At 41.1% G+C, this 27175-nt stretch overlaps 1 protein-coding gene across 1 annotated transcript in view; it reads right to left on the reverse strand.

Annotated features, from left to right (window-relative positions):
• Positions 1 to 27175, reverse strand: part of ANOS1 (anosmin 1) — a 168753-nt gene that overhangs the window by 132733 nt on the left and 8845 nt on the right. The window contains exon 2 of the mRNA XM_032757967.2: positions 2265 to 2312. Coding sequence (XP_032613858.1) covers positions 2265 to 2312 — 48 coding nt within the window. The remainder of the gene's footprint in view (positions 1 to 2264; positions 2313 to 27175) is intronic.

Consider the following 27175-nt stretch of genomic DNA (forward strand, 5'->3'; position numbering starts at 1 on the left):
ACACATTTATTTTCTTTCATATAATAAAGTAAAACTGCTGAGGACTATGCTCTTAATTTCTTTTATAACTTCACAAACGTGTAGACCAGAGTTTGTCAATCTCAGCATTACTAATATTTGGAGCCAGATAATCTTTGCTTGGGAGGGCGTTTCTGTGCAGTATAGGTTCTTTATTAGCATCCCTGGCCTTGACCCACTAGATGCCAGTAACTCCTCACTCCCAGCTGTGACAATCAAAAATATTTCCAGCCATTGGCAATTGTTCCTGGGGGAGGAAATTGCCCTTGGTTGAGAACCACTGGCCTAGACCTGTGCTGGACAATAGGCACTCTTCTATATTCTCTAGGGTTGAGTGGTGCAGGGGCTAAAGACCCTTGAGCTCATAGTGCTGATTCCATTCTGTCGAACCCAGCATACTCTTGAAGTCAGATGAAGCACAGAGACGAATCTCTACAGTTAAAATGTTTTCTTCCAGCCTGGCCAACATGGAGAAACCCCATCTCTACTAAAAAATACAAAAATTAGCCGGTCATGGCGGCAGGCGCCTGTAATCCCAGCTACTCGGGAGGCTGAGACAGGAGAATTGTTTGAATCCGGGAGGCAGAGGTTGCAGTGACCCAAGATTGCACCACTGCACTCCAGCCTGGGTGACAGAACAAGACTCCATCTCGAAAAACCAACAAACAACAAAAACAACAACAAAGTTGGGGACAGAGCACGGGCAGTCAAGAGACAGCCAGTGAGAATCAGAATAGGGCTTTGGATTTTAGTCTGAGTGAGATGGAAATGAATCATTAGGTTTAAGGTAGACAGCAGTGTGATGCCACTTATATTTTTGAAGGGTCTTTCCAGCAGCCATGAGGAAATGTGATTGTTTGGGGTCAGAGTGGAAGCTAGGAGACCCATCGGGATGCTCTTGGATTCATCCTAGACAGAGAGAATGGCAGGTTGGAGGTGGGAAGAGTGGTTAGATAAGATCTATTCCACAGGGGCTCTGAAGGAGGAGCTGACAGGCTTTGCAGATGGTCACCAGAAGTGATTAAAAAGTGTGTGGTTTCTAGAAAACATTATGCAAACCTAATCTTTTAAAATATATCATCAGAAAATTGTATCATTAACACTGCTTCTTACTTTTCTGAGTTTTCTGACTTTTCTCTCCCTATATTTGTACAAACTGGTTTCTAGAGTTGTTGGCCTGTAAGAAACACAATGTAGAAGACATGGATCTATATGTCTCTACTGGTTTGTTGAGTGATTACAGAACCATCATCAATATGTACATGCCTGAATTTTCCCATCTGTAAAACTGATGACTAGGTGACTACGGATTACCAGTAACCTCATTAACCTACGCATTAAGAGAAAGAGCCCACCTAGTACTTCATGAATCCCAAAAGAAATGCAAGTTGTAATTATCTGCACAGGTATCCAGTCGTGATAACATCCAAAGGAGTCAAACTTTGATTAATAAGCAAGATTCATTCCCAAAGATTCCCAAGGATCCCAAGTTAAAGACAACCCTTAAATTTCTGTCAGCTTTGTAATATATTCCAGAGTTTCAGTTGGGCTTAAGTGTGACTTATTGATTGATTCTTGCTTTCTGACAAAAAGAATTGCTTTCTTTCCTTGTGAAATTCAAAGTCTCTCATGGCAGCCTTGATTAATCATTTGCAAAATATGGTTTAACCATCTATGATCCCTAGTGTACAAATTTCTTTCACTGCAATAATTTTAAAGTAATTCAAATAAGCCTGTTCTAATCAAATTCCTTGTAAGTCTGCAAAAGATAATTTCTTGATGGGATATGGAAAAAATGAGTGCTTAAATAAGAAGTATTACCAATGTAACAAATTATCATTCCCATAATACACAATTAATACGACACTGGACAAAAAGAATACTTACGAAATTTAATCAACCTCATAGCATTATGTGCTTTATCTGGAATGATGGCATGAAAAAGTTATCTAAAATTCCAGTTGAAGACCAATTAATATAATCAATACCAGAAAATGTCTGGACAGAACAAATGCGTAGGACATTACATAAAAAGAGTAAGTGGACTGTAACCAGGCATTTCATTCCTGCCTAGTATCTAGACAGTCAGAGATAAGCAAAGCTTATCTTCATCAAATTATTTAACATTCACGTGGGAACTCTGTTCTATTTTAAAGTAACACTCGTCTATTCAGTGAGCATGACTGTGGAAATGCATCATTAGAACAAAGTTTTTTGCACCATTCATACAGGTATAGGAAACGTACCTTAGAACATTGCTTGTGATTCTGGCACCAAACCAGGGAACCATTGTTCTGCAAAAAGAAAAAGGAAAAATATTGATCCATTAGAAAGCTACACACACACAGATTTCTAATTTAAAATTATAATTTATCCATATAATTTTTGAATATTTGCATTTTAACAAATGCCCAATCTTGCAAAACCTGCTGTCCTTCCCTTCCAATGATAGAAAATGTGTTTGTAATGTAAGTTTCATTTTGTTGTTGATTTCATGATGTAAACAAAGACATATAAAATACTAAAGATTCCAAGCTGTCTGAAATGAAAAAGGGTCTGAGGCAACTTTGATGGTGTGTTGAGCAGTGAAGCAGGTAAATGAACACTAGACGTTCCGCCAATAGTCAGCAGTTTTGAGAAATTTACAACTTAAGCATTGTGGATGCTTTTGATCTCAACCAATTTACAGAAATAAGAGTTTGGGATTGGGAGAAAGATCTTGTATTAGTCTGTTCTTACACTTCTATAAAGAACTACCTGAAACTGTGTAATTTATGAAGAAAAGAGTTTTCATTGACTCACAGTTCTGCAGGCTTAACAGGAAGTATGGCTGGGGAGACTCAGGAAACTTACAATCATGGCGGAAGGCAAAGGGGAAGCAAGCACATCTTACTATGGCAGAGCAGGAGAGAGAGAGAGAGAGCAAAAAGGGAAGTGCCACACACTTTTAAGCCATCAGATCTTGTGAGAACTCACTCACTGTCATGAGAACAGCCAGGAGGAAATCCACCTCTATGATCCAATTACCTCTCACCTGGCCCATCCTTCCAATTCGACATAAGATTTGGGCAGGCACACAAATCCAAACCACACCAGATCCCACGTGAAAAGCCTTCTCTTACTCTTTCACCAAACATATGATCACAGACAAGAGACTTAACATCCCCATGCCTCAGTTTATCCATCAGTAAAGCAAGCCTAACAGCAATATCTCATGCATCAGGCCGCTGGGGTAACTAAATGAAACAATAGATACACTCAATATATAACAAATATTTGGGGCCGGGAGTGGTGGCTCACGCCTGTAATCCCAGCACTTTGGGAGGCCAAGATGGATGGATCGCCTGAGGTCAGGGGTTCAAGACCAGCCTGGCCAATATGGTGAAACCCTGTCTCTACTAAAAAATATAAAATTAGCTGGGTGTGGTGGCACATGCCTGTAATCCCAGCTACTGGGGAGGCTAAGGCAGGAGAATCGCTTGAACCTAGGAGGAGGAACTTGCAGTGAGCTGAAATCACACCATTGCACTCCAGCCTGGGCAACAAGAGGAAAACTCCATCTCAAATAAATAAATAAATAAATAAAATTGTACTATGATTTATTATCCTGAACATTAGACTTTCTGTATTCCACATAACTAAGATTTGGGTGATGTTTTTTTCTCTGGTTGGGATCTTTTAAGTCAGGTTATGCTAGGCTGGAATAGGTAGCAAAGCTAGCAGACACCATCACCCAATAGCTAAAATGTCATGACCTCTAGTTCTCTGAAGTTCAAGATGGAGATGAGACAAAATCTCCCATTTCCTATGTTTGAACGTCTAAACTTTTAATATGAAGGATATCAGTATCGATAGAGCAAGATGATATATGTTTGCAGTGATGAGAAAAGAAAATTGAACCAAAAAATATCTTTTAGAAAATACTTTTATAACAAGTTTATTGAGACATAATTCACAAAATCCACTCATTTAAATTGTACAATTTGAGTATATTCAGAAGGCTATGCAACCATCACCACTATTTAATTGTAGAACATTTTCACCAGCCCAAAAAGAAACCTGGACCTATTTGTAATCACTGCCATTCTGTCTTCCCCACTACTTGCCTTACCCAGGCAAACACTAAATCTGCTTCTGTCTTTATCTATTTGCCTATTCTGGACATTTTATATAAATGGAATCATACAATATGTGTCTGGCTTCTTGATGCTAAATGCTACAGCAATCTTGCTTCATGTACATTGTAGTATATATTGGTACTTCATCTTTTTTTTTTTTTTTTTTTTTTGAGACGGAGTCTCGCTCTGTCGCCCAGGTTGGCGCAATCTCGGCTCACTGCAAGCTCTGCCTCCCGGGTTCATGCCATTCTCCTGCCTCAGCCTCTCCGAGTAGCTGGGACTACAGGCGCCCGCCACCACGCCTGGCTAATTTTTTGTATTTTTTAGTAGAGACGGGGGTTTCACCATGGTCTCGATCTCCTGACCTCGTGATCCGCCCGCCTCGGCCTCCCAAAGTGCTGGGATTACAAGCATGAGCCACCGCGCCCGGCCGGTACTTCATCTTTTTGACTGTCAGTTTCAGCTACATGGATATACCACATTTTGCCCATCTACTGCCAATAATGTATCTGAATATGTCCCTTCCCAATAATAGCTTAATTATAGGATCCCCCCAAACCACTAAATAAATCTCAGCTGTACAGGATTGGCAATCTTCTTCTTCAATGTGAAGATTATTGGCTTAAAAGATCTCGGTCCCATATGAATGCTTTAACTATGAAACCTCTCTAGCATATAGCCCTACTTTTTACTTCTTCTCAGCCTTAACTCCCAATAATTCCTATACATTCTTAGGATTTTAGCCAATCTCCTATGAACCTACCTACCACCTACTGAGTTCCGTACATCCACACCTGGGCCCTCATCTCTCCCCCATCTATGCCCCCCATAGAGACAGCAAGGTCTGAAGCTGGAGATGCATACGAACAGCCTTCCTCCTTTGCCTAGGGTGAAGTTCGGTATGATTTTTGGCAGGGATTACATCAGATAAATAATTAGATTGGGCAGAGGCCAGTGCTGGACAAATGATGGGCGTGGTTGAATTACTGGAAAATGAGATGTTAGGAGAAAGCGTGTAAGATGGCATAACATACCCTTTTATAAAACTGAGGTTTTATAAAGGGAGCCATTGGCTTGGTTATAAGCTAAAAGTTCAAAGGGGCCAGGCTGAGTAGGGGATGGTCATAAACAGCGTGACAACTGCAAAAAGCAGGGGCCGGGCATTGAGCATGCAGAAGCTGGGGGCTGGGGCAGGGCAGCGTTGAAGAACTTCCTACATGACAGCCAGCTTCAGCATGTTGTACGGCGTGTAGGTTCATATGGGATTGGCTAAAATCCTAGGTATGTGAAGGAATTATTGGGAGTTAAGGCTGAGAAGAAGTAAATATTAGGGCTATATGCTAGAGGGGTTTCATAGTTAAAGCTCCCCCTGCTTCCCCTGTGCAGAGTTGGCTCCTGCCAGGACTTCCAAGGATGACACCTGTCTGAGCACATCCTGGACTCAGCTTGAGTGTTCCAAGCTCCTCCCCAACCAGTGATGGGAAGCAATGAGGCACCTTCTAAAGAGACTCAGGGCTGAAGTGGACAGCCTCAGACCTTGGAGACTAGGTCAAAGCCAGTTCCTGAAGGTCTTTTTCCGCACCATCTTGGTTTGAAGGTTTATGAGTCTTCTTGAGTCAGGTCAGCGGGGTCCTGTTCCTTGGACTAGAATCCTTGACATGGGCACAGGTGAGACCTCCTTCCCTTCCGGATGTTTCTTTTCCTAGGCAGATGGGCAGGACCTTATCTCTGGATGAGATCAGGGGACCCTCAGCTATTTCTGCACTTGCTGGATTCCTCTTTGGAGTTTTATCACACCCTCTCCTGCTGAATGATATGCTTTATTTTGTCTGTGTCTTGGTTGTTCAACTAGATTTTTCCCTGGGGACAGGACTCCATGTTTCCTCTTTACCTGTCTGTATCACGTTAGCAAGGGAGGGCAGCTCTTGGTCCTCACAGAGAAGGCACATTTCTGAGGCCATGCAAGAGTGACTGGGGTTCCAAAAGTGGGCACGGCAACTGTTGTCAACAGGTTGACAAAAATATCACTAACACGGCAATACACCTTTGACTATTATTATTATTATAGTGGCCAAATCTATGTGGCAGAAATGTGCCTTGATGTTTTAATACTCACCCCATGTAATCATCCCACAAAATGACATAAGCTTCATTTATTCATTTTACAGTTAAGAAACCTGTAGTCAGGGAAACCAAGTAAAATATGCAGAGTGACAAAGCCAGTGATTAACCTCAATGGTAAACAACACAACAGGTAAAGCCACAGGTGAAGAAAGGAACAAGATGCACACTCGATTTTAAAGGAATTTCCAGATTTATAACCTTGAAAGGAGAGATGAAGATTGGTCCAACAGTCCTAAATACCATACGCTGAGGTAGCAGCAGTTCAGATGGATGGGGTGGAGCAGAGAATAGGAGGGGAGATCAGGTAAATAGAAAGTAGATTGCAGGATTTTCATTACAGAAGATTTTATCTCTGGAAATAATGTTTTTAATTTAGCAAATATCAGAGAGTTAATTAAAACAAAAATAAAGGATTAGAGTCCTGAGAAGCCCTGTGCAGGACACATCTTGATATGGTTTGGCTGTGTCCCCACCCAAATCTCATCTTGAATTGTAGCTCCCACAATTCCCATGTGATGTGAGAGGGACCCTAGGAGAGGTAATTGAATCATGGGGGCGGGTTTTTCCCATGTTATTCCTGTGATAGTAAGTCTCACGAGATCTGATGGTTTTATAAAGGGCAGCTCCCCCGCACATGCTCTCTTGCCTGCCACCATTTAAGACATGCCTTTGCTCCTCCTTTGTCTTCCACCATGATTGTGAGGCCTCCCCAGCCATGTGGAACTGTGAGTCCATTAAATCTCTTTTTCTTTGTAAATGACCCAGTCTCAGGTATGTCGTTATTAGCAGCATGAGAACAGACTAATACACACCTTGATTAGTTTTCTTTTGTTCCCTTCTACTGTATATGTTGAATGGCCAAACTTCAACAACAAAAGCACAAAGGATGCAGCAGAGATTGTCTTCAGCTCCCCAATCTCCCGTTCCCAAGTGTAAACCCTCCTGCCCTGCCCCACACCAACTCTCCTTCTTTCCTGCAATTCAATGCTCCCCATACCATTGGCTTATACACACCCATCAAAATGAGAAGGAAGCCAATAGCCACAGAGCCTATTTTGAATTGGGAATTAATATCAATGCATTGTGTTGAGCAAGGCATTTTCATTTCAAGTAAAATTTTCTACTAATCACAAAATGAAAAACTCTGTCATTACAAAGAAATATTTGGGGCAATGGCAAGTATGCATAAACGATTATTATGATTAGAATGATTTTTTTTTAAATTAGTGAGGACAGCATGTCATAGGCTGCTTGGGATGATTAAAAAGATAATCCTTGTATTTATCAAAATGTTTGGCTCAGGATTTTAAAAAAATCCTTTGTTATTATTGATGTGATTTTGTTGTCATTTGCCATTATATTGTCTTTAGCAGTTTGAGAGTAATCCTGGACTTAATATCTCCCAGCTCACAATGGATAATACTCACCCTAGACTAACTGATTCAGTCTTACTATAGTGAGACTCAAAAGTATTTAGTATTGAAAATACTAAGATACAGTATTTTAGCAATACTAAAATACAAATAAAACTTGCAGTAAAAGGATGCCTTTCCATTCTGTTTTTTCCTTGGGTGGAAGCAATTTTTCCACATTTGCCAACAGGATGAGTGGGCAATGGTATTAGCATTTTTACTTTAATTTCCTGACTGGCCATTTATTTTCCTTTACCGTGGATAGTCTGTCTCTTTTACCTTGTCTAATTGTGGATTGTTCACCATTTTTAAAATCAATTTTAGCAACTACTAGTATCACTTAGGTTCAATGATCATTTGTCTATTGCAAAAATTCTCAAGCCCCTCATTCATCTTTTGCATTTATTTGTGAGGTTTTTCCACAAGGAAATTTTATATGCATGCACACACACAGATGCACACACCCATGCATTCACATATATATATCTGCCCTCAAAATGCATCCCTAGTTCCTTTTTGGATTTTGGGATTCCTGTTTTTCTTAAAATAATTGCCCCCATGCCAAGGTTTTGCAGCTGTTCTGTGCTTTTACCTGTATCAGTCATCGTGTGCTATGCTATTTATCTCTACTAAGAACTTCTAAGAACCCTGCCCACTAGCATCAAGGATGCCAATAAACCCCCGATTAATGCTGGCCACTTTGTTTAGGCCAGGTGCTACCCCATCACGATCCACCTATGTTGCTTACATATAGTACTCTTTGAGCAGAAGAGCAATAAAAAAATATGAGAATCCAGTATATTTCAATACCTTGCCCCAGCGGAAGTCCTTCGTCAGATTACAATAGCCTTCACCAGTTAAGCCATTTGACAACAAAGATAAAATAACAGTATTTGCAATAAAGTCTTGTTCTGGCTTAAAGCCAACAAAGATAAAGAGTCAAAGTACATTAGGCTAGAAACACATTTGCCTCTAGAACCATCATTGTAACCTCCAGGTAGGATTAGACAGTGGGACTTTTGTAATTATATAAAGATTACATCCTGTATTTTATTGGTTTAACTAGATCAAACATGAATGCTAGTCAATCCAACTTTCAAAGAGTTTATATAAGTTCAATCAACTGCACCCGGCCATTATTTCAATGACATTTTCCAAGTCTTTTCATTTCTAGCCTTTTGATTTTTCCTTAAAGAAAGATAATTCTTTAAAAGCTTCAAGCAAAGAAAACATATCATTCACGCAAAGACAACACACACGGGAAGAATAAAGATAAATGAAAACTAGTTCTCTAGATACAGCCATATGAAAAGAGAAGACAGGAACAGATCTCACTCATTTCCTTCAACATAACCAGGTGTCGGCATGGAACAGCTAAAGAACTAGTCAGTCTACAATTTCCAAAATACATACCAAACTAGTGTCTAACAATGGAACTGAACATTTGAAATAGAAATCAGTCAGGAAACCCACCATAGACCTTAACTTTACCAATCAATGCTTTGACACTACAAATAATTAGCTGTGACCCTGAATGGACAATTTTGTGTCCATGCTTGGTGTAAGTTATTTTAAAGCAATAGATGAAACTATGGATACAAGTCATTATATATTTGTCCAAACCCATAGACCATACAACACCAAGAGTGAAGCGTATGTAAACTATGGACCCTGATGATGATGATGTGTCAACGTAGGTTCATCCCTTGTCACAAATGTCCCACTCTGGTGGGAGATGTTGGTAATGGGAGAGGCTGTGCACGGTGGGGGCAGAGAGCATGTGGATATTCTCTGTACCTTCTGCTCAATTGCTGTGAACCTAAAACTGCTCTACAAAATAAAAAGTCTATTTAAAAGGTTCAGGAGGAAGGCTTTCTTTATATATTTGTTGCTCATAAGTAAAATTTCTTTCAAATGTTAAGGAATATCCTTGGCAGTCTTTTCATTAACCAAGAAAAAAATTTCTCTATATTCTACAAATATTTCACATTTAATGGAATTCTACAGGAAACAAATATTTGACCATATAGAAAGAAATACACCTGCCTCCAGACACCCAGCCTTCCCATACTGTCCTTTCTTCAAAGAAAATGTGACTTCAACCAGGAAGCCTTCCCTGACCCCCACGCCCTGACTACCACAGCTCTCTCTCTCTCTGTTGCTTGCTCTTATAACATTCTGCACTTCTCCTCCCAGGCACTCTATCACACAGTGGACAAGTATAAATTATGTGTGTTGTTTTAATTTAATGATTATCTGCCCCCTAGCCTGGAAAAGCTTTGGCGGTAGTGTCTACCCCTAGCACATGTTTGCCATTGGCTCTCTGGCACATAGCAGCGTGCCTGACACAGAGTAAATGGTCTTCACAAATGGTACTGCTTGAAGAAATAAATGAATGGAGTAGGAGGTCATACAAAGGAATTTAAGCTTTAGTTATTAGGTCCTGAGGAGCTAGAAAGAATGATATAAATAGATTGAGCTGATGAAATGTTTCATCTTCTCTGGATGGAGCTTTTAGGAAGTAGGCTCATTATTTTGTTTCCTATGATGTAAATGTCCAAGAGATTTGGCATGATAACACCGAAAACTGAACAAAGACTTGCATTTGGGATCAAATATACGTTATTTAATAAATAAAAATACTAATTATCTTTTTATAGCATGTAGATAAAGTATCTAAAGAAAATATATAGAATAGCAAATGCCAGACTTCTCTTCTTCTCATCATTCCCTAAACAATACAATGTAACAGCTATTTACATAGCACTTACACAGTATTAGGTATTATAAGTAATGTACAGATGATTTTAAATATATAGGAGGATATTTGCAGGTTATATACAAATACCACACCATTTTATTTCAATAACTTGATCATCTTCTAATGTAGGTGTCTGCTGGGGTGGGGAGGGGAGGCAGATCCTGAAACCCTTAGGGTGCATTATAACTTCATTCCAGGTTGACATACTTTTCCTGAAACTAATAGAATTGTGTTCTTCAAGTATATTCATCCAAGAACACATTGTTGTTTCAATGTAACCAGCAGTTATTTTCCACCTGTACTTTTAAAAACAACTGGCCAGGCATGGTGGCACATGCCTGTAATCCCAGCACTTTGGGAGGCTGAGGCGGGTGGACCACGAGGTCAGGATTTCAAGACCAGCCTGGCCAACATGGTGAGACCCCATCTCTACTAAAAATACAAAAATAATCTGGGCGTGCCAGCACATGCCTGTAATCCCAGCTACTCGGGAGGCTGTGGCAGGAGAATTGCTTGAATCCAGGAGGCGGAGGTTGCAGTGAGCTGAGATCACACCACTGCCTTGCAGCCTGGGTGGCAGAGAGAGACTATGCCTCAAAACAAAAACAAAACCAAAAAACTTTAGTGGGAAGCTGAGTGCCAGAGAGTTTAAAGGAACAACAGAAATGTCTAAGAAACTATCATTAGAGTGAACAGGCAACCTACACAATGGGAGAAAAATTTTGCAATCTATCCATCTGACAAAGGGCTAGTATCCAGAATCTACAAGGAACTTAAACAAAGTTACGAGAAAAAAATCAGACAACCCCATCAAAAAGTGGGTGAAGGATATGAACAGCACTTCTCAAAAGAAGACATTTTTGCGGCCAACAAACATATGAAAAAAGCTGATCATCACTGGTCATTAGAGAAACGCAAATCAAAACCACAATGAGATACCATCTCACACCAGTTAGAATGGTGATCATTAAAAAGACAGGAAACAACAGATGCTGGAGAGGATGTGGAGAAACAGGAATCCTTTTACACTGTTGGTGGGAGTGTAAATTAGTTCAACCATTGTGGAAGACAGTGTGGCAATTCCTCAAGGATCTAGAACCAGAAATACCATTTGACCCAGCAATTCCATTACTGAGTATATACCCAAAGGATTATAAATCATTCTATTATAAAGATACATTCACACATATGTTTATTGTGGCACTATTCACAGTATCAAAGACTTGGAACCAAGCCAAATGCCCATCAGTGATAGACTGGATAAAGAAAATGTGGCACATATACACCATGGAATACTATGCAGCCATAAAAAAGGATGAGTTCATGTCCTCTGCAGGGACATGGATGAAGCTGGAAACAATCATTCTCAGCAAACTAACACAGGAACAGAAAACCAAACACTGCAAGTTCTCACTCATAAGTGGGAGTTGAACAATGAGAACACATGGACATAGGGAAGGGAACATTACACACCAGAGCCTGTCAGGGGGTGGGGAGCGAGGGGAGGGACAGCATTAGGAGAAATACCTAATATACATGATGGGTTGATGGGTGCAGCAAACCGCCATGGCATGTGTATACCTATGTAACAAAACTGCACGTTCTGCATATGTACCCCAGAACTTAAAGTATAATTTAAAAAAAAAGAAAGAAAGAAAAGAAAAAGCAGTACATATACACAGTGGAGTATTTTTCAACCATAAAAAAAGAAATGTCTTTAAGAAAACAAATGTCAATTTCATTTCGAAGTTCTTGTGAATAATGAAAATCATCAAAGAAGAAAATTATGCAAGACCAATACAGAGAGAAAACAATATTAAATAACTTTACATGACTTTGAATTACATTGTTTTATTTTCTTTTCTTTCTTGAGACAGGGTCTCACTCTGTCACCCAGGCTGGAGTGCAGTGGTGAGATCACAGCTCACTGCAACCTTCACCTCCAGGAACATTCTTCACCATGGTTATCTGCAAAGAGTATGACATGATGCGAATTTTTAACTGGCTCGTGTACTTTAGGTGATACATAATAACTAGAAGTGTTTTGAAGCCTTCTTAGGTCTTTTATTTCCTTAACTGTTGTAGGTGTTGTGTTCTTTTTTTTTTTTTTTTTTTTTTGAGATGGAGTCTCGCTGTTGCCCAGGCTGGAGTGCAGTGGCGCGATTTTGGCTCACTGCAGGCTCCGCCCCCCGGGGGTTCACGCCATTCTCCTGCCTCAGCCTCCCAAGTAGCTGGGACTACAGGCGCCCGCCACCTCGCCCGGCTAATTTGTTTTTTGTATTTTTAGTAGAGACGGGGTTTCACCGTGTTAGCCAGGATGGTCTCGATCTCCTGACCTCGTGATCCGCCCACCTCGGCCTCCCAAAGTGCTGGGATTACAGGCATGAGCCACCGCACCCGGCCAGGTGTTGTGTTCTTAATATAGGATGTTTTCTAAATAAATATAACTAAAAATTCATCAAGAAAAATTTTAGCAGAAACTAAAGTTGCATAGACTAAAACTATGACTTGTGACATTTCTTAGCTACATCAGGATTCAACCTTGTCCACCTTGGGAAAGGCAGTGTGCAATAGCTGCTCTTACGCACAAATGATTGAAAACCATTATTTGTGTTATCTTATATTTTTTTTCTTTTTTTGAGATGGAGTCTCACTCTGTCGCCCAGGCTGGAGTGCAGCAGTGCAATCTCCGCTCACTGCAAGCTCCACCTCCTGGGTTCATGCCATTCTCCTGCCTCAGCCTCTCCAAGTAGCTGGGACTGCAGGCGCCCGCCACCACGCCCGGCTAATTTTTTGTATTTTTAGTAGAGACGGGGTTTCACCGTGTTAGCCAGGATGGTCTCGATCTCCTGACCTCGTGATCCACCTGCCTCGGCCTCCCAAAGTGCTGGGATTACAAACGTGAGCCACTACGCCCGGCCGTGTTATCTTATAAATTTATTGAGGGCTTTTGAAATTCCAATTTTATAGTTAGTCACATGAGCCACATAGGACTCCAGAGCTCTCTAAGAACTTCTACCTCACCAGCAGTCCTTCTGTGCAAAGTATTTTCATCAATGGGCATTCCGGTCTCCGTCAAAGTGTAAGATCTATTTGAATCTGACCAAGGCTGTTCTCTAAACACAACCAGGATAAGAAAAGGACCCAACAAGTGATTCCAAATACCCACTCAAAATGTTTGTAAACGGTAGCATTCTGACTCAGATGATACCATATCATTACAACTCAGAGAAGATCTTTGAGGTCCATTCAATCCATCTTCTTGGTGAAAACAAGACAAATGTAACTCGTTAATGACATGTCATTGTCTCATAATACAGGGAACTTTCCAAGGGAAAGAGGTTACAGTGTCCCTGTAACATGTTACCCCGCTACGCTGACTTTTCCATCCTGAATTCCTGGCGAAATCTCTCAAAGCCGTTCAAGGGAAAAGGGTGAGGAGTTGCAAGTGATCAACTTTCAGATTTTCTGCCTGCTAATATTTTATCCTCTGATTAACTAATTCGTCTAGTAACTCTCTCCAAAACATTTACCATGCCAAAGGAAAACATCAAAACCAGAAGAGAAAAACACAATGCAGGGACCATCCAGCCTGAGTGTGAAGAAGGAAGATCACACACATATTACTGAATTCCATAATACTCAAGGGCGGGACCAAGACGATGACACAAACCACATCATGGAAATGAGCATATAGTGGGGAACTTAGAATTTCCACTAATGTCTGAGGAGAAAGGAAAAGTAAAGAATGGGGTTGGAGGAGAAATCTAAGTGTCCAATAAACCTCAAAATTACCATGCTGAAGAGGAATCTAAGTGCCCAATGATAGCTCTAAACCTCAAAATTACCAGGCCTAAGACTGTCCCGAATCATCAGGTTAGTCATTGTCATACATTTGAATAACATGTGAAAGCCATTGGCAACAGTGGCAACACAAGAGTCAGAGGAAAATTCTACATCCTGAGAATTGCAAGTTAATAGCAATTCAAGTTCAACAGTCTCCCTTTGTAGATGAGTCAATTGGGGCCCAGGAAGGCTAAAAGTGTGCGAATTATTGCTGATTCAAACACAAAGAATATTTTAATAGTAAGCACACCTTACTTAACGTCAAAGGCTTTATTTCACATGCCAGGCTACTACTCATCCATCACGGGTAGTAAGCTCTCAGAAAAATTAATGTCTTCTGTTCTCAAATGAGATGAATAATGTCTTTACAAGATAATCACAGAGATGTCTATGAAAACCACCCGTGCCCATCCAAGGTCAAGGCTGTAGTCTAGCTGGCAAGATGCCAAGTTCAGTGATCTGCCCACTTTGCACACAAGGAGTGACTTTCAATAACGTAGAAGAAGGTCTCAGAGAGATCTGGGGCCCCACCTAGAGGTTGATTAATCCCAATTAATCATGCGATTAGCCATGGAGAAGTCAGAATTCTAAAATCCCTCAGTAAGTTTTGATACAACAATAAAGAAAATGGTTTCCAGTTGCTTATAAATAAGAGCAGCCTAATTAATTTCTACATTGCATGGTTGTTTCAAGTCTCTGCAAAGGCATCATATCCATGTAAAGAATAGAATCTATACAGTTGTTTAATGCAAGGTTACACTAAATTAGATTCACATATCAAAACCCCACTTGGGAGAACATGAAAATGCAATACTGTCAAGCGCTATTCTTAGTATAATTCCAAATTCAAATTGAAATATATGACTTTGTTTCCTATGGCTGCCATGACAAAGTACCACAACCTAGGGGGGCTGAAACAGCAGAAATTTATTGTCTCTCGGTTCTGGAAGCTGGAAGTATGAGACCGAGTTATCGCAAGACCATGCTCTCTCAGAAAGGCCATAGGGGAAGATTGGCTCCATGACTTTCTTTGAGCTTCTGGTAGTTCCTTGGCTTGTGGCAGCATTCCAACCTTCACATCCGTGTCCTCACATCTCTGCATGTCTGTGTTAAAATTTCTCCTTTCTGTAAGGACACCAGTCATATTGGATTAGGGGCCCACCCTCCTCCAGAATGACTCATCATAATTAATCACATCTCCAACAACGTTATTTCCAAATAAGGCCACTTTGCCACTTCCTGAGGAACTGGGGGTTAGGACATCAACATATGGAGTTAGAGGTGCATTATTCAATCCAGAAAAGTGACTAAAATAAATTAAAGCCATGGGACAAATACTACATTGTTTCAGCCACACTTCAACCTGCACCTCAGTTAATAATCTATATGTTAATATGTTCACGTATTATTTTTTCAATTTGCTTCAACTCACTATCAATGTTTATTTCTTCACTTTGGCCTCCTTGCCACCTCCCAGCAAACGTCGGAACATGGTGTTTTGCAACAACCCATCTGTCCATCTCGCTGACAATGGTTTTTCCTTTCATAAAGTACTTCAATCTGACAGCATGTGGGTGCATCATAAGAAGGTATTTGTAATCCATAATGTAAACTGTTTAGAATCAAGTAGTCCAGTTTTGGTGAAAATTGATTGCTTGAATAAACATGGAAGAACCACACAGTCATAATGAGGTGATTTGGCCAAGCACACAATTCTCCCCAGGTGTAACCAATCTACTTTTAAAATGTTGCACCCTCTGGTGAGACCTTCAGCTTTATGTTCCTGATCTTTGTTCCACACCTGGACCTTGATTACTAATGACCCATTCTCTCCCCGGAGACCCACTCTCTCTCCCTGAACACATATGTTCAGAGGAACTGACAATGGCCTCTTCATCCGTCAACAAGGTGGAATCAAAACTCATGTTTCAAAAGACATGGCAGCCAGACAGTGATTCCAGCCCTCTCATTTGACAAATGAGTCTCCTGATTCTAAGTGAGCCTACAATGATGTTTCTGCTGAGGACACCACCACTGACTTCTACTTACTAAGCTCACACTTAATCAATTGTACATAACCTGAATCAAAAAGGGCTGCCCAGAAGAATGTCCAAGCTGGAGGATGGAGAATGGACAGTTCCAAAGCTAGAACTTGGCACCTCTTATCAAGCAAAGAAAGGTACCAGAGGCCGGGAGCGGTGGCTCACACCTGTAATCTCAGCACTTTGGGGGGCCGAGGCGGGCGGATCACGAGGTCAGGAGATCGAGACCACGGTGAAACCCCGTCTCTACTAAAAATACAAAAAATTAGCCGGGCGTGGTGGCGGGCACCTGTAGTCCCAGCTACTTGGAGAGGCTGAGGCAGGAGAATGGCGTGAACCCGGGAGGCAGAGCTTGCAGTGAGCCGAGACTGCGCCACTGCACTCCAGCCTGGGCGACAGAGCAAGACTCCGTCTCAAAAAAAAAAAAGAAAGGTACCAGAGAGAAGCCCGACAGCATGACTAACTGAAGCAGTGGCTCTCAAAGTGTGGTACTGGAACCAGTGATATCAGCCTCACCTGGAAGCTTTTGCAAATTCTGGTGATACACCTTACACTCATAGAATCAAAACTCCTGGGGCTGGAGAGCAGTGAGCTGTTTTACAAGTCATCCAAATATGGCTGATCCCCACGAAAGCCTGAGATGCTTACTCTTCCCTTGCTTTATGTGACTTCACGAAATACACTCCAAATGTCTTCCTTTCTTTCTTTCTTTTTTTTTTTTTTTTTTTTTGAGATGGAGTCTCACTCTGTCACCCAGGCTGGAGTGCAACAATGCAATCTCGGCTCACTGCAACCTCTGCCTCCAGGGCTCAAGTGATTCTCCTGCCTCAGCCTCCCGAGGAGCTGGGATTAAAGGCGCCCATCACCATGCCTGGCTAATTTTTGTATTTTTAGTAGAGACAGGGTTTCACCACATTGGCCAGGCTGGTCTTGAACTCCTGACCTCAGGTGATCCACCTGCCTCGGCCTCCCAAAGTGCTGGGATTACAGGCGTGAGCCACCGCGCCCGGCCCAAATGTCTCTCTCTCTTCTCTCCCTTCCAAGTGTCCCAATTAAATGACTGAGACCCTTACTCAGCTCTTACAGGTCTCTTATAGGATTCTTGTCATTGAAAAAGAACAACCCTCTTTGTAAAGCAATCAGTTGATCTTTGCATGTGCTGGTTTCTTTTTCTGCAAGACCGAGACTCAAGGTAACATCATTCAGGGCGGTCTAGACCTCTCTGGCCTCTGCGGTCTTGGCCTCATCTCAGTCTCTGGCCATTTTCATATAGAACAACTGTAGAAACATGTAATTTCTTGATGGGGATGACTGTGTGGCAAAAGCACAAAGCAGACTTTAAAGGCACTCTCAAATCACCCTATTATTTTTCAAAATAGATGCTTGGCAGCTGCAAAGCTTGACAGGTGCAATATGTTATGCATAATAAGTCATTCCCACAAGGCGCATTACTGCCTGGAATCTGGCATGTTGACCAGCAGAGGTTAAGGATTAATGTTAAGTTATCAAGCCTATTACTCATATGCATTAAGAGTAGCCGGAGAGGATATGCTTCCGGGTAACATGAACTGGGAACTATTGCTATTATCACTATAACCATTAAAAAAAAACTAACTGAAAAAACGTACCGTGCCCCAGAGATAAAAACTATTATTTCCATGTGCTTCCCTACTGAGTATTTTAGCATCACATTTTGGAATATGCCTGGTAAATCCTAGAAGTTGTTGTTTTAATGGTAAAGCAAAACCTCCATCTTGCTATACACATGTGAACTGGGAGATGCAGGACTTAGTTGAGCTTCATTTGTAGTAGGGAACACCCAAGAAGGGGAAAAAAATGACTAAAAATACATGTTTTCCCCTTCTAATTGACTTTACTAAGTGTCAGATTTTTGTCACATTGTTTTCTTCTGATATATGTTTTTTCATTATGCTAATTTATGTTATTCATTAAAGACTGCAGAATAATTCATCAAACTAAAATAGAGCACCTCGTAGTCTATTACGCCCTGACTTATATTCTAACTCATTCATCATGATTCTGGGTTATTTTAATATAAACTTCAAAAGACAGTGTGTTTTAATGAGGGACCACTTGAGAAAACATGATTAATTAAATGTGATGCAAGCACAAAGAGCAATAACCCCAAGAAAAAACTGCTTTGCAAAAAAATAAAACTCATTCCAAGAAAAATGTGTTCATTGCAGAATTAGAAGCATGTCTGAAAAGTCAGGTATGTTTTCCCAATAGAATAGATGACTTGGAATTAAATGACTTCTTTTCCTTCCACAATATTTATCCAGGATTTCAAATTTCAATTTAAAAATCTACTTAATCTTATCCTATGCATCATATGGAAAAGGGAAATATTTCTCTTTATTCAGAGACAGGTTCTCTCTGTCACCTAGGCTGGAGTGCAGTGGCTCAATCATAGCTCACTGTAGCGTCAACATCCTGAGCTCAATCTCAAGACAAGGACAAAGGTACACCACCCTGGCTTTTTTTTTTTATGGGGTCTCACTCTGATGCCCAGGCTGGTCTCAAATTCCCGACCTCAAGTGATCCTCCCATCTCAGCCTCCCAAAGCACTGGGATGACAGGCCCACCATGGCCACCCAGAATGGGAAATCTTTAAGTAACAAAAGCACACATGAGAGATCTGCATGTCATGCTCTACTGATTGAACTAGATACTTCAAAACAAACTGGAAAGAGTCTCTTAAATTAAAAAATTAAGTTTTTAAATCTCTTTTTTTGGAAGTGGAGGGGTCTCTCAGACCAGACTGTAGAGCACTGGGGATCCAGAGTTACATACTATTCATTTTATTTTAGCGATGGGGTCTCACCGTGTTGCCCAGGCTAGACTAGAACTCCTGGGCTGTGATCATCCCTCCTCAGCCTCTCAAGCGGCTGGGGCTACAGGCGTGCACCACACTATTTTTGAATCCCAGGATCATCAGCACCAGGCACTCCCTCTGGGCCTAACTCATCTTGATGACAGCCAGCGCATCTGTAGAGCCAAGTAAGAGGCTCTGTTCTGAGTAAAATGCATGGCATCCCAGAAAACTCAATGAAGCAGCACCACCGTCAAAATGGAGGCAAAGGGCAGTCGATGGTCTGAGAGAGAGGGCAGAGACAACAGTCCTCAGAAAGGAAAAGAAGTTTACTTGCAAAGAAGTCCCAAAAACAGGAGACCTTAGGACCAGCTCACCAACAGAAATAATGATAATGTGAATTTAAAGAAGAAGATGCAGCATAACTAAGTTTGCATGAGTCTGCTCATAGGTAAAACCATCCATCTACTTATACGATCATGCTCACATGCCATGACACATCTTCACAATCAGGGTTGCCAAAGACGCAAGGAAAGTGAGGTTTTCGTTTAGGAGAGAGAAACTTAACAGAACGCTACAAGGTCTCATTTATTCAGAAGATGAAAACTTGTCAGGCTAACCCTGTCCTTCTGTGGTGATCTCAGGGCCCAAACCTTCTCCTCTGTGAATGGGGATGTCCGTGTCTCCCCGTAAGCGAGAGACTTCACAGCATCAGTTTTGATTCCAGAATTACTTACAGCAGAGATGTAAGCATAGGAAGGGACAGAACCAGGGTAGGGCACCAGCGATCTGGATCCACAGTGCACTCTGGATCACCCCGTAACCCCTCCTCTTGTGGCCTCCCATCTCTGAGCTAGTGCCACCTGACGCCTCATTTGTGTCTGTGCACCCCAGTTCCCTGACACAGTCCTTTGGGAATGAAGGCGCGTGCCTTGGTCATCTTGGCACACCAGCGCTTAGCAAAGAGCCTGACACAGCACAGACCCTTAGTGTTTCCTGAGAACAAGAAGCTAAGCCATGTCATGACTGCCAGGATGTTTGCCATAGAGTGGAAGCAAAATATATACAGAGATAGAGACAGACACACAGATAGAGACCCAGAGACAGAGACAGATGGAATAGATATGGATATCTCAGTACAAATATTCACAAGTTGCTATGTTTGGAAACATCAGTTTTGTCATGACTGAAGGTGGGAGGGATGGTACTGGCATTGAGTAGGGAGAGGCCAGGGATGCTGTGGAACCATTAAAATGCACCAGACGGCTCCTCCACTCAACAAAGAGGAATCTGCTCCAAAAGGTCCACGGTGCCATGGTTGACAAACCCTGAACTAGACACGCATGCATAATATACACACAGACAAATATAGGGAAATTAAATTCTAGCCCTAATTTCATGAGGTTATGTAAAAAAGCAACCTCCATCTTTTTTTCAAAATTGTGGAGTAATAAACTGAACTAGAGTATGCAAATCTTGCCCTATTAAAAACAGGTTTAAAACACTGCAGAAATCTATGGCTCCTGGATAATAGAAAAATGAAAATACAGATGGTCGACTAGTCTATATTTGTTTTTCTGGTGATTGTGATACTTAACCAGAGAATATATTCTATCCAGATTTAAAAAAAAAAAATTTCTTTGCAGCTGTGAAGGCATTAGCTCATAACTCCGGATACAAAAATGTGGAAACAACAAAAACAACCAAAAGATGTTCTCCACTTTCTTTTAAATTCTGGCCCAATGGGAAAAAAAAAAAAATACTTCCCAGATGAAGGCCATTTCTGGAATGATGACCACGAGGTTTGGCTGTACTGCTTTCAAAATGGTACAGCCAAATGTCAAAATAGAAAGAAAGGGAGAGGGAAGAGGGGGAAAGAAAAGACAGAACAGGAGAGGGCGAGAAGAGAGAGACAATGCATTTCTACTCAAAGATATGATGGGCTGGCCTGACACAGTGGCTCACACCTGTAATCCCAGCACTTTGGGAAGCCCAGATGGGAGGATCTCTTGTGGCCAGAAGTTCAAGACCAGCCTGGGCAACATAGTGAGACCGTGTCTCTATTTTCAAAAAATAAAAACTCAAGCCTAGGCAATATAGTGAGAACTTGTCTCTACAAACTGTTAAAAAATTAGCCAAAGTGTGGTGGTACATGCCTGTATACCAGCTATTTGAAAGGCCAAGGTGGAGGGATCCTTGAGCCAGGGAGTTTGAGGCTGCAGTGAGCCATGATTGCACCACTGCACTCCAGCCTGAGTGACAGAGTGAGACCCTGTCTCAAAACATAAATAAATAAAATAAATAAAAATTCAAAATTTAAAAAATAAATGATTTTAAGCAAAAGATATGATGGCACTATCCATCAAGGATATATGGGACACATATTTTAGATTTTAAAGGCAAAGTTCTAGTTCCAAATGACTTTTCTGTTTTGAGGACACAGTCTCACTCTTGTCATCCAACTGGAGTGCAGTGGTGCCACTGGAGCTCATTGCAGTCTCGAACTCCTGGACTCAAGCGATTCTCCCACCTCAGCCTCCCAAAGTGCTGGGAATACAGGCGTGAGCTACCATGCCTGGCCCCAAACAGCTTTAATAGCCCAAAACATGGAAAAGAAAATGGGGAACAAAGTGCCCACCTTCAAACAATGACTGTTTTTAATAGTGGATACCAACCTAGGTGACGTCTTTGTCCTTTCTTGCCACAGATGAAATTTAAAAGAACCACAGTTGTCAAAACATGTTCACAACAACTGGCCTCCCATTTTCTTCTCATTCTATCTGAAAGGAGTCAGTAACTTCTGCATGAACTTGGCATTCATGGCATCAACAGGATTGGTTTCAACTCTAGGGGCCAGGCACCAGTGCTGTGGTGTGGTTTGTAATTCTGCCTTTATGTGGGTCATTCATATGGCAGGACTGTTGGGCAGGAATAGGTAACCTCTGATGTCTGGTTGCCATAGCATCTCCTTACAGCTACGTGGTTCTCTGCTCCTTGTTTTAGGCACAATTACGCCTCTAGGTGAGCAGAACTCTGTCCACTGGGGAGAAATGACCATCAAGCAAGGGATAAAACAGCAGTTGGCAGAGACAAAAGTAAGTATCTGGCCATGAAGAAGAAAAAGTGGAAATCTCAGCGCTGCATCAGAAATTGTTGGTGCACAGTTCTCAGAAAACATTTGTATACTTCCAATTGTGGGGATGATTCTATTATCACTATTCCTTATGATTGTAAAGGATCTTGCAGTTTGCATTCTGCGGGAGTCCTCTCAGTTAGAAAGCAAACTAATGACCCTGAAATGTAAACCTCCTTGGCATACTGGATTTGTTATAACAACACTCAGGATCTGTCCAGTTGATGCGATGACACATGTCAATATAAGCTGTGTATTCTGTTAAAAATCTCTCTCCCGTATTTTAAGTTTACAGGTTTTGGTCAACTTTCTTTCTGGTATACACAGTATAACAAGGAGTCCACATTTCAGAAGAGTGTCATTACTTCCAACAGTGTAGGCATTCAAAGACAAGGACTGGGATATTTGTGTAAGTCTAGATGGACTGTCTCTTGCAATAATGCCCTATTAGAGATTTAAACAAGAGTTAATCAACTTTCCTTGAATGAACCCTTCAAAGAACTCAACAGGTTCTTTGTCACCCAGGCTGCAGTACAGTGGCACAATCTAGGCTCACTGCAACCTCTGCCTCCCAAGTTCCAGGGATTCTTCTGCCTCAGCCTCCCTAGTAGCTGGGACTACAGGTGCGCACTACCACGCCTGGCTAATTTTTGTATTTTTAGTAGAGACGGGGTTTTGCCATGTTGGCCAGGCTGGTCTCAAACTCCTGACCTCAGGCGACCTGCCCACCTTGGCCTCCCAAAATGCTGGGATTACAGGCGAGAGCCACCGCGCCTGGCCCATTATGTGACTTTTTAAATGGTAACAACATATCTGCCTTATCTTTATAAGAATCAGGGTAATGTGAAACACAAAATTATATATTTTTGAGCTCACTAAGAAAATATTTTCTGAAGTATTAACAACTTGAAAAGCAAAAAAAACCCTTATGAAATAAAAAAGTTATAATTCAAAACAAAAGGGTAAACAGAATGTGAATTAAGAGGCTTGATTTGTTGCTGGATTCTTTTCAAGCCTTTTGATGGGGTATTGTTTCTCAGACTCCCCTGAGGAGAGGTTTTAAAGCTTCGGGGATTAAAGAACCCCAAAACTTCACATCTTTACCATCTTGTTGTCATGTGCAGCCTTGAGAATTTTCAAAATTCTTTTTTTGAAAGATTTCCTCATTGCCTAACTTTTATATTTTGCAGAGATGCCGGAAAGAATTATAAAGTGTAAACACACACACACGTAACCAAAACCCAAACAAAAAGCAGTGAAGCAAGCACGTCAGGCACACTGAGCTCGTGGAAATGGCTGTTACATACATGCAAGCTACAATTACCATGCACAATGACTCCACACATGTCCCACCAACATACACAACAGCAACACAGCCAAGAATGAGGACACCGCAACTTTTGTTATTCGCAGACAGCAAACATCCCCTGTGATGTCCAGGACTCCAGCTGCTTGGAACGCTTCCCCAAGAATCTCGATAAAACTCTGCTGTTTCATTACACGCAAGGAAAATTGGATGGGCCTAAAAAAAAAGCAATTGACAAAAACAAAAAACGACATTCTTCGTCTGAAAAATATCAATACCCATGATCATGAGTTAAATTACTATATGTAAGGATTTAAAAGATGATTCATGGTTTTAATAGTTTCTTTCTTCATGTCAACAACTTGCAGCAATTTTATTAAATGTTTGTCCTTCTCTCCAGCAGAAAATAATTCTCTTGGCCAGGTATGGTGGCTCACACCTGTAATCTCAGTACTTTGGGAGGCTGATGCAACAGAATCACTGGAGGCCAGGAGTTTGAAACTAGCGTGATCAACATAGCAAGACCCCATCTCTGGGGGAAAAAAAAAAACTTAAAAAAAAATTAGCCAGGTACAGGGGTGTAACACACCTGTAGTCCCAGTTACTCAGGAGGTTGAGGGAGGATTTCTTGAGCCTAGGAGTGCAAAGCTACAGTGAGATATGATCATGGCACTGCACTCCAGCCTAGGTGACAGAGGGAGACCTTGTGTAAACAACAAACAAAAAATTTGTAAAGAAAGTAATTGTTTTTGAGGCAAGAAGCACATCTCACATATGCTGGGGCCTCACAATCTAAGATACCTGAAAGACGGTTGTGTTTTGCAGATTCTTATTGGTTAGAAGAATGAATTGGGTGAGTACGTGCACCACCACTCGGGATGATGTCGATGGACTGATATTTTTCAAGCCATTTTCTATCACACCAGCAACCTTTCAATTGTCCTCACCTGTGCAACTGTGGTGCAAAACTGCCTCCAGAAGCCAGTAAGTAAGTGAGAAATGCCGTCCTAGTTCCCTCACAACTGAGTGTCTCTGGATCATAATATAGGTGCTGTTTCCCCTCTGTCTTCTCTCGCTGTTAACATACTAAGAAGTGGAGTCATTCAGTACAAATATCTAGGAATGTGACAATGAGGGCTTGAGTTTCTGCTATGGATCCTTGGTTATCTCATTTTCAGGCCTTCAGTTTTCTTATCTGTAAAGAAAAATAACATTCCTGACCTCACAGAGTAGTTGTGATGGTCAAATAGATATTTTATGTGAAACAATTGTGTCAACTTCAAAACACTGTAAAATGCAATGCTAAATGCCTTCTGTCCTGTGGCTCAGGAATTCCAATTCCGGAGAGCTTCCAATTCAGAGCCACTAATTCAGAAGCTGTGTCCAACCACAAGCCAAGAGATAGCCTCCTTTTCCTCCCTTCTTCTTTCTTAGGCTCTTTCTTAGGGGTGCGGCCAAGGATCTCCATAGAGATCAACTGAAAAGCATTAGGAGTTGAAATTCAACCAGATTAGCAAGAACCAGCAAGACACACACCCCTAAGTGTTGTGGCTTGAATGTGGCATCAGGTTACAATGGGCATGCTCTTAACCTGCCTTGCAGAACAAAGCACTTGAGCTTTGTGACTATTTATTCCTCCTCTAACAAGTTCCCAAAGTCTGGCTGCTAGCTGGGAGGCTGATGCTATATCACGGCCATTTAGGTTACGGTCCCCAACAGACAGACCACACTGTTGGAAGACTCTGTGTTTATACACATGCTGTTCCAAGCTGGAATAACTCAGCCAGCAGTTATGAGACTTTCCCTAAAAAGATAAACACCCTCCCTCCTCTGAGATCTCATACAAAAAAACTCCATCTATTGGGCTGAACTTGTCTGTTTACAAACAAGTCTTAGCCTCAAATAGACCCTAAGTTCCTCATGTACAGAGGTTTTAGCTCATCTTTGGAATTGTAACAATCCACTGATATTAGCTGAAATAAATGGAACTTATTAAATCAGTACTTTTTAAAAAAATACATTTCTATAGGTTTTTGGGGAGCAGGTGGCATTTGGTTACACAAGTAAGTTCTTTAGTGGTGATTTGTGAGATTTTGGTGCACCTATCACCTGAGCAGTATACACTGAACCCAGTGTGTAGTCTTTTATCACTCACCCCCTTCCCACCCTTTCCCCCGGAGTCCCCAAAGTCCATTGTATCACTCTTACGCCTTTGCATCCTCATAGCTTAGTTCCCACTTACGAGTGAGAATATACAATGCTTGGTTTTCCATTCCTGAGTTACTTCACTTACAATAATGGTCTTCAATATCATCCAGGTTGCTGCGAATACCATTAGTTCATTCCTTTTTATGTCTGAGTGGTATTCCATTATGTGTGTATACACACACACACACACACACACACACACACACACACACCACAGTTTCTTTATCCACTCATTGATTGATGGGAATTTGGGCTGGTTCCACATTTTTGCAATTGCGTGTGCAAGTATCTTTTTCATATAATGACTTCTTTTTCTCTGGGTAGATATCCAGTAGTGGGATTGCTGGATCAAACGGTAGTTCTACTTTTAGTTCTTTGAGGAATCTCCACACCGTTTTCCACAGTGGTTTTACTAGTTTACATTCCCACCAGTGGTGTAGAAGTGTTCCCTTTTCACCGCATCCACGTCAACATCTATTATTTTTTGATTTTTTGATAATGGCCATTCTTGCGGGAGTAAGGTGGTACCACACTGTGGTTCGACAAAGCAAGCAAAAACATAAAGTGGGGAAAGGACACCCTATTCAACAAACGGTGCTGGGATAATTGGCAAGCCACATGTGGGAGAATGAAACTGGATCCTCGTCTCTCATTTATACAAAAATCAACTCAAGATGGATCAAGGACTTAAATCTAGGACCTGAAACTATAAAAATTCTAGAAGATAACATTGGAATAACCCTTTGAGACACTGACTTAGGCAAAGATTTCATGACCAAATACTCAAAACCAAACACAACAAAAACAAAGATAAATAGGTGGGACTTAATTAAACTGAAGAGCTTTTACGCGGCAAAAAGAACAGTCAGCAGAGTAAACAGACAACCCACAGAGTGGGAGAAAATCTTCACAACCTATACATCTGACAAATAACTAATATCCAGAATCTACAAGGAACTCAAACAAATCAGCAAGAAGAAAAAACAAGCAATCCCATCAAAAAGTGGGCTAAGGACATGAATAAACAATTCTCAAAAGAAGATATACAACTGGCCAACAAACATGAAAAAAATGCTCAACATCACTAGTGATCAGGAAAATGCAAATAAATCAGTACTTTTTAAAGAAAGAAACAGATCCAGCACCTATGCAGACAGTGATTCACATGAAAACTACAAATGCTACATTTGTTCCTTTCTGGGCATTTTTTTACATATTGGCTAATAAGGATAAGTATTTTTATCCAACCCTCTTTACCATCAGGGAAAATGTCTCCCCTCACCTCTTTGAAACCATACATAAATTACATTTTTAAAATATACAAAGGATTGCAGGTCCTGGAGGATGTAGCTTTTTTTTTTTTTTTTTTTTTTG

Source organism: Hylobates moloch, unplaced genomic scaffold, assembly GCF_009828535.3.
Source record: "Hylobates moloch isolate HMO894 unplaced genomic scaffold, HMol_V3 SCAFFOLD_7, whole genome shotgun sequence".
NCBI lineage: Eukaryota > Metazoa > Chordata > Mammalia > Primates > Hylobatidae > Hylobates > Hylobates moloch.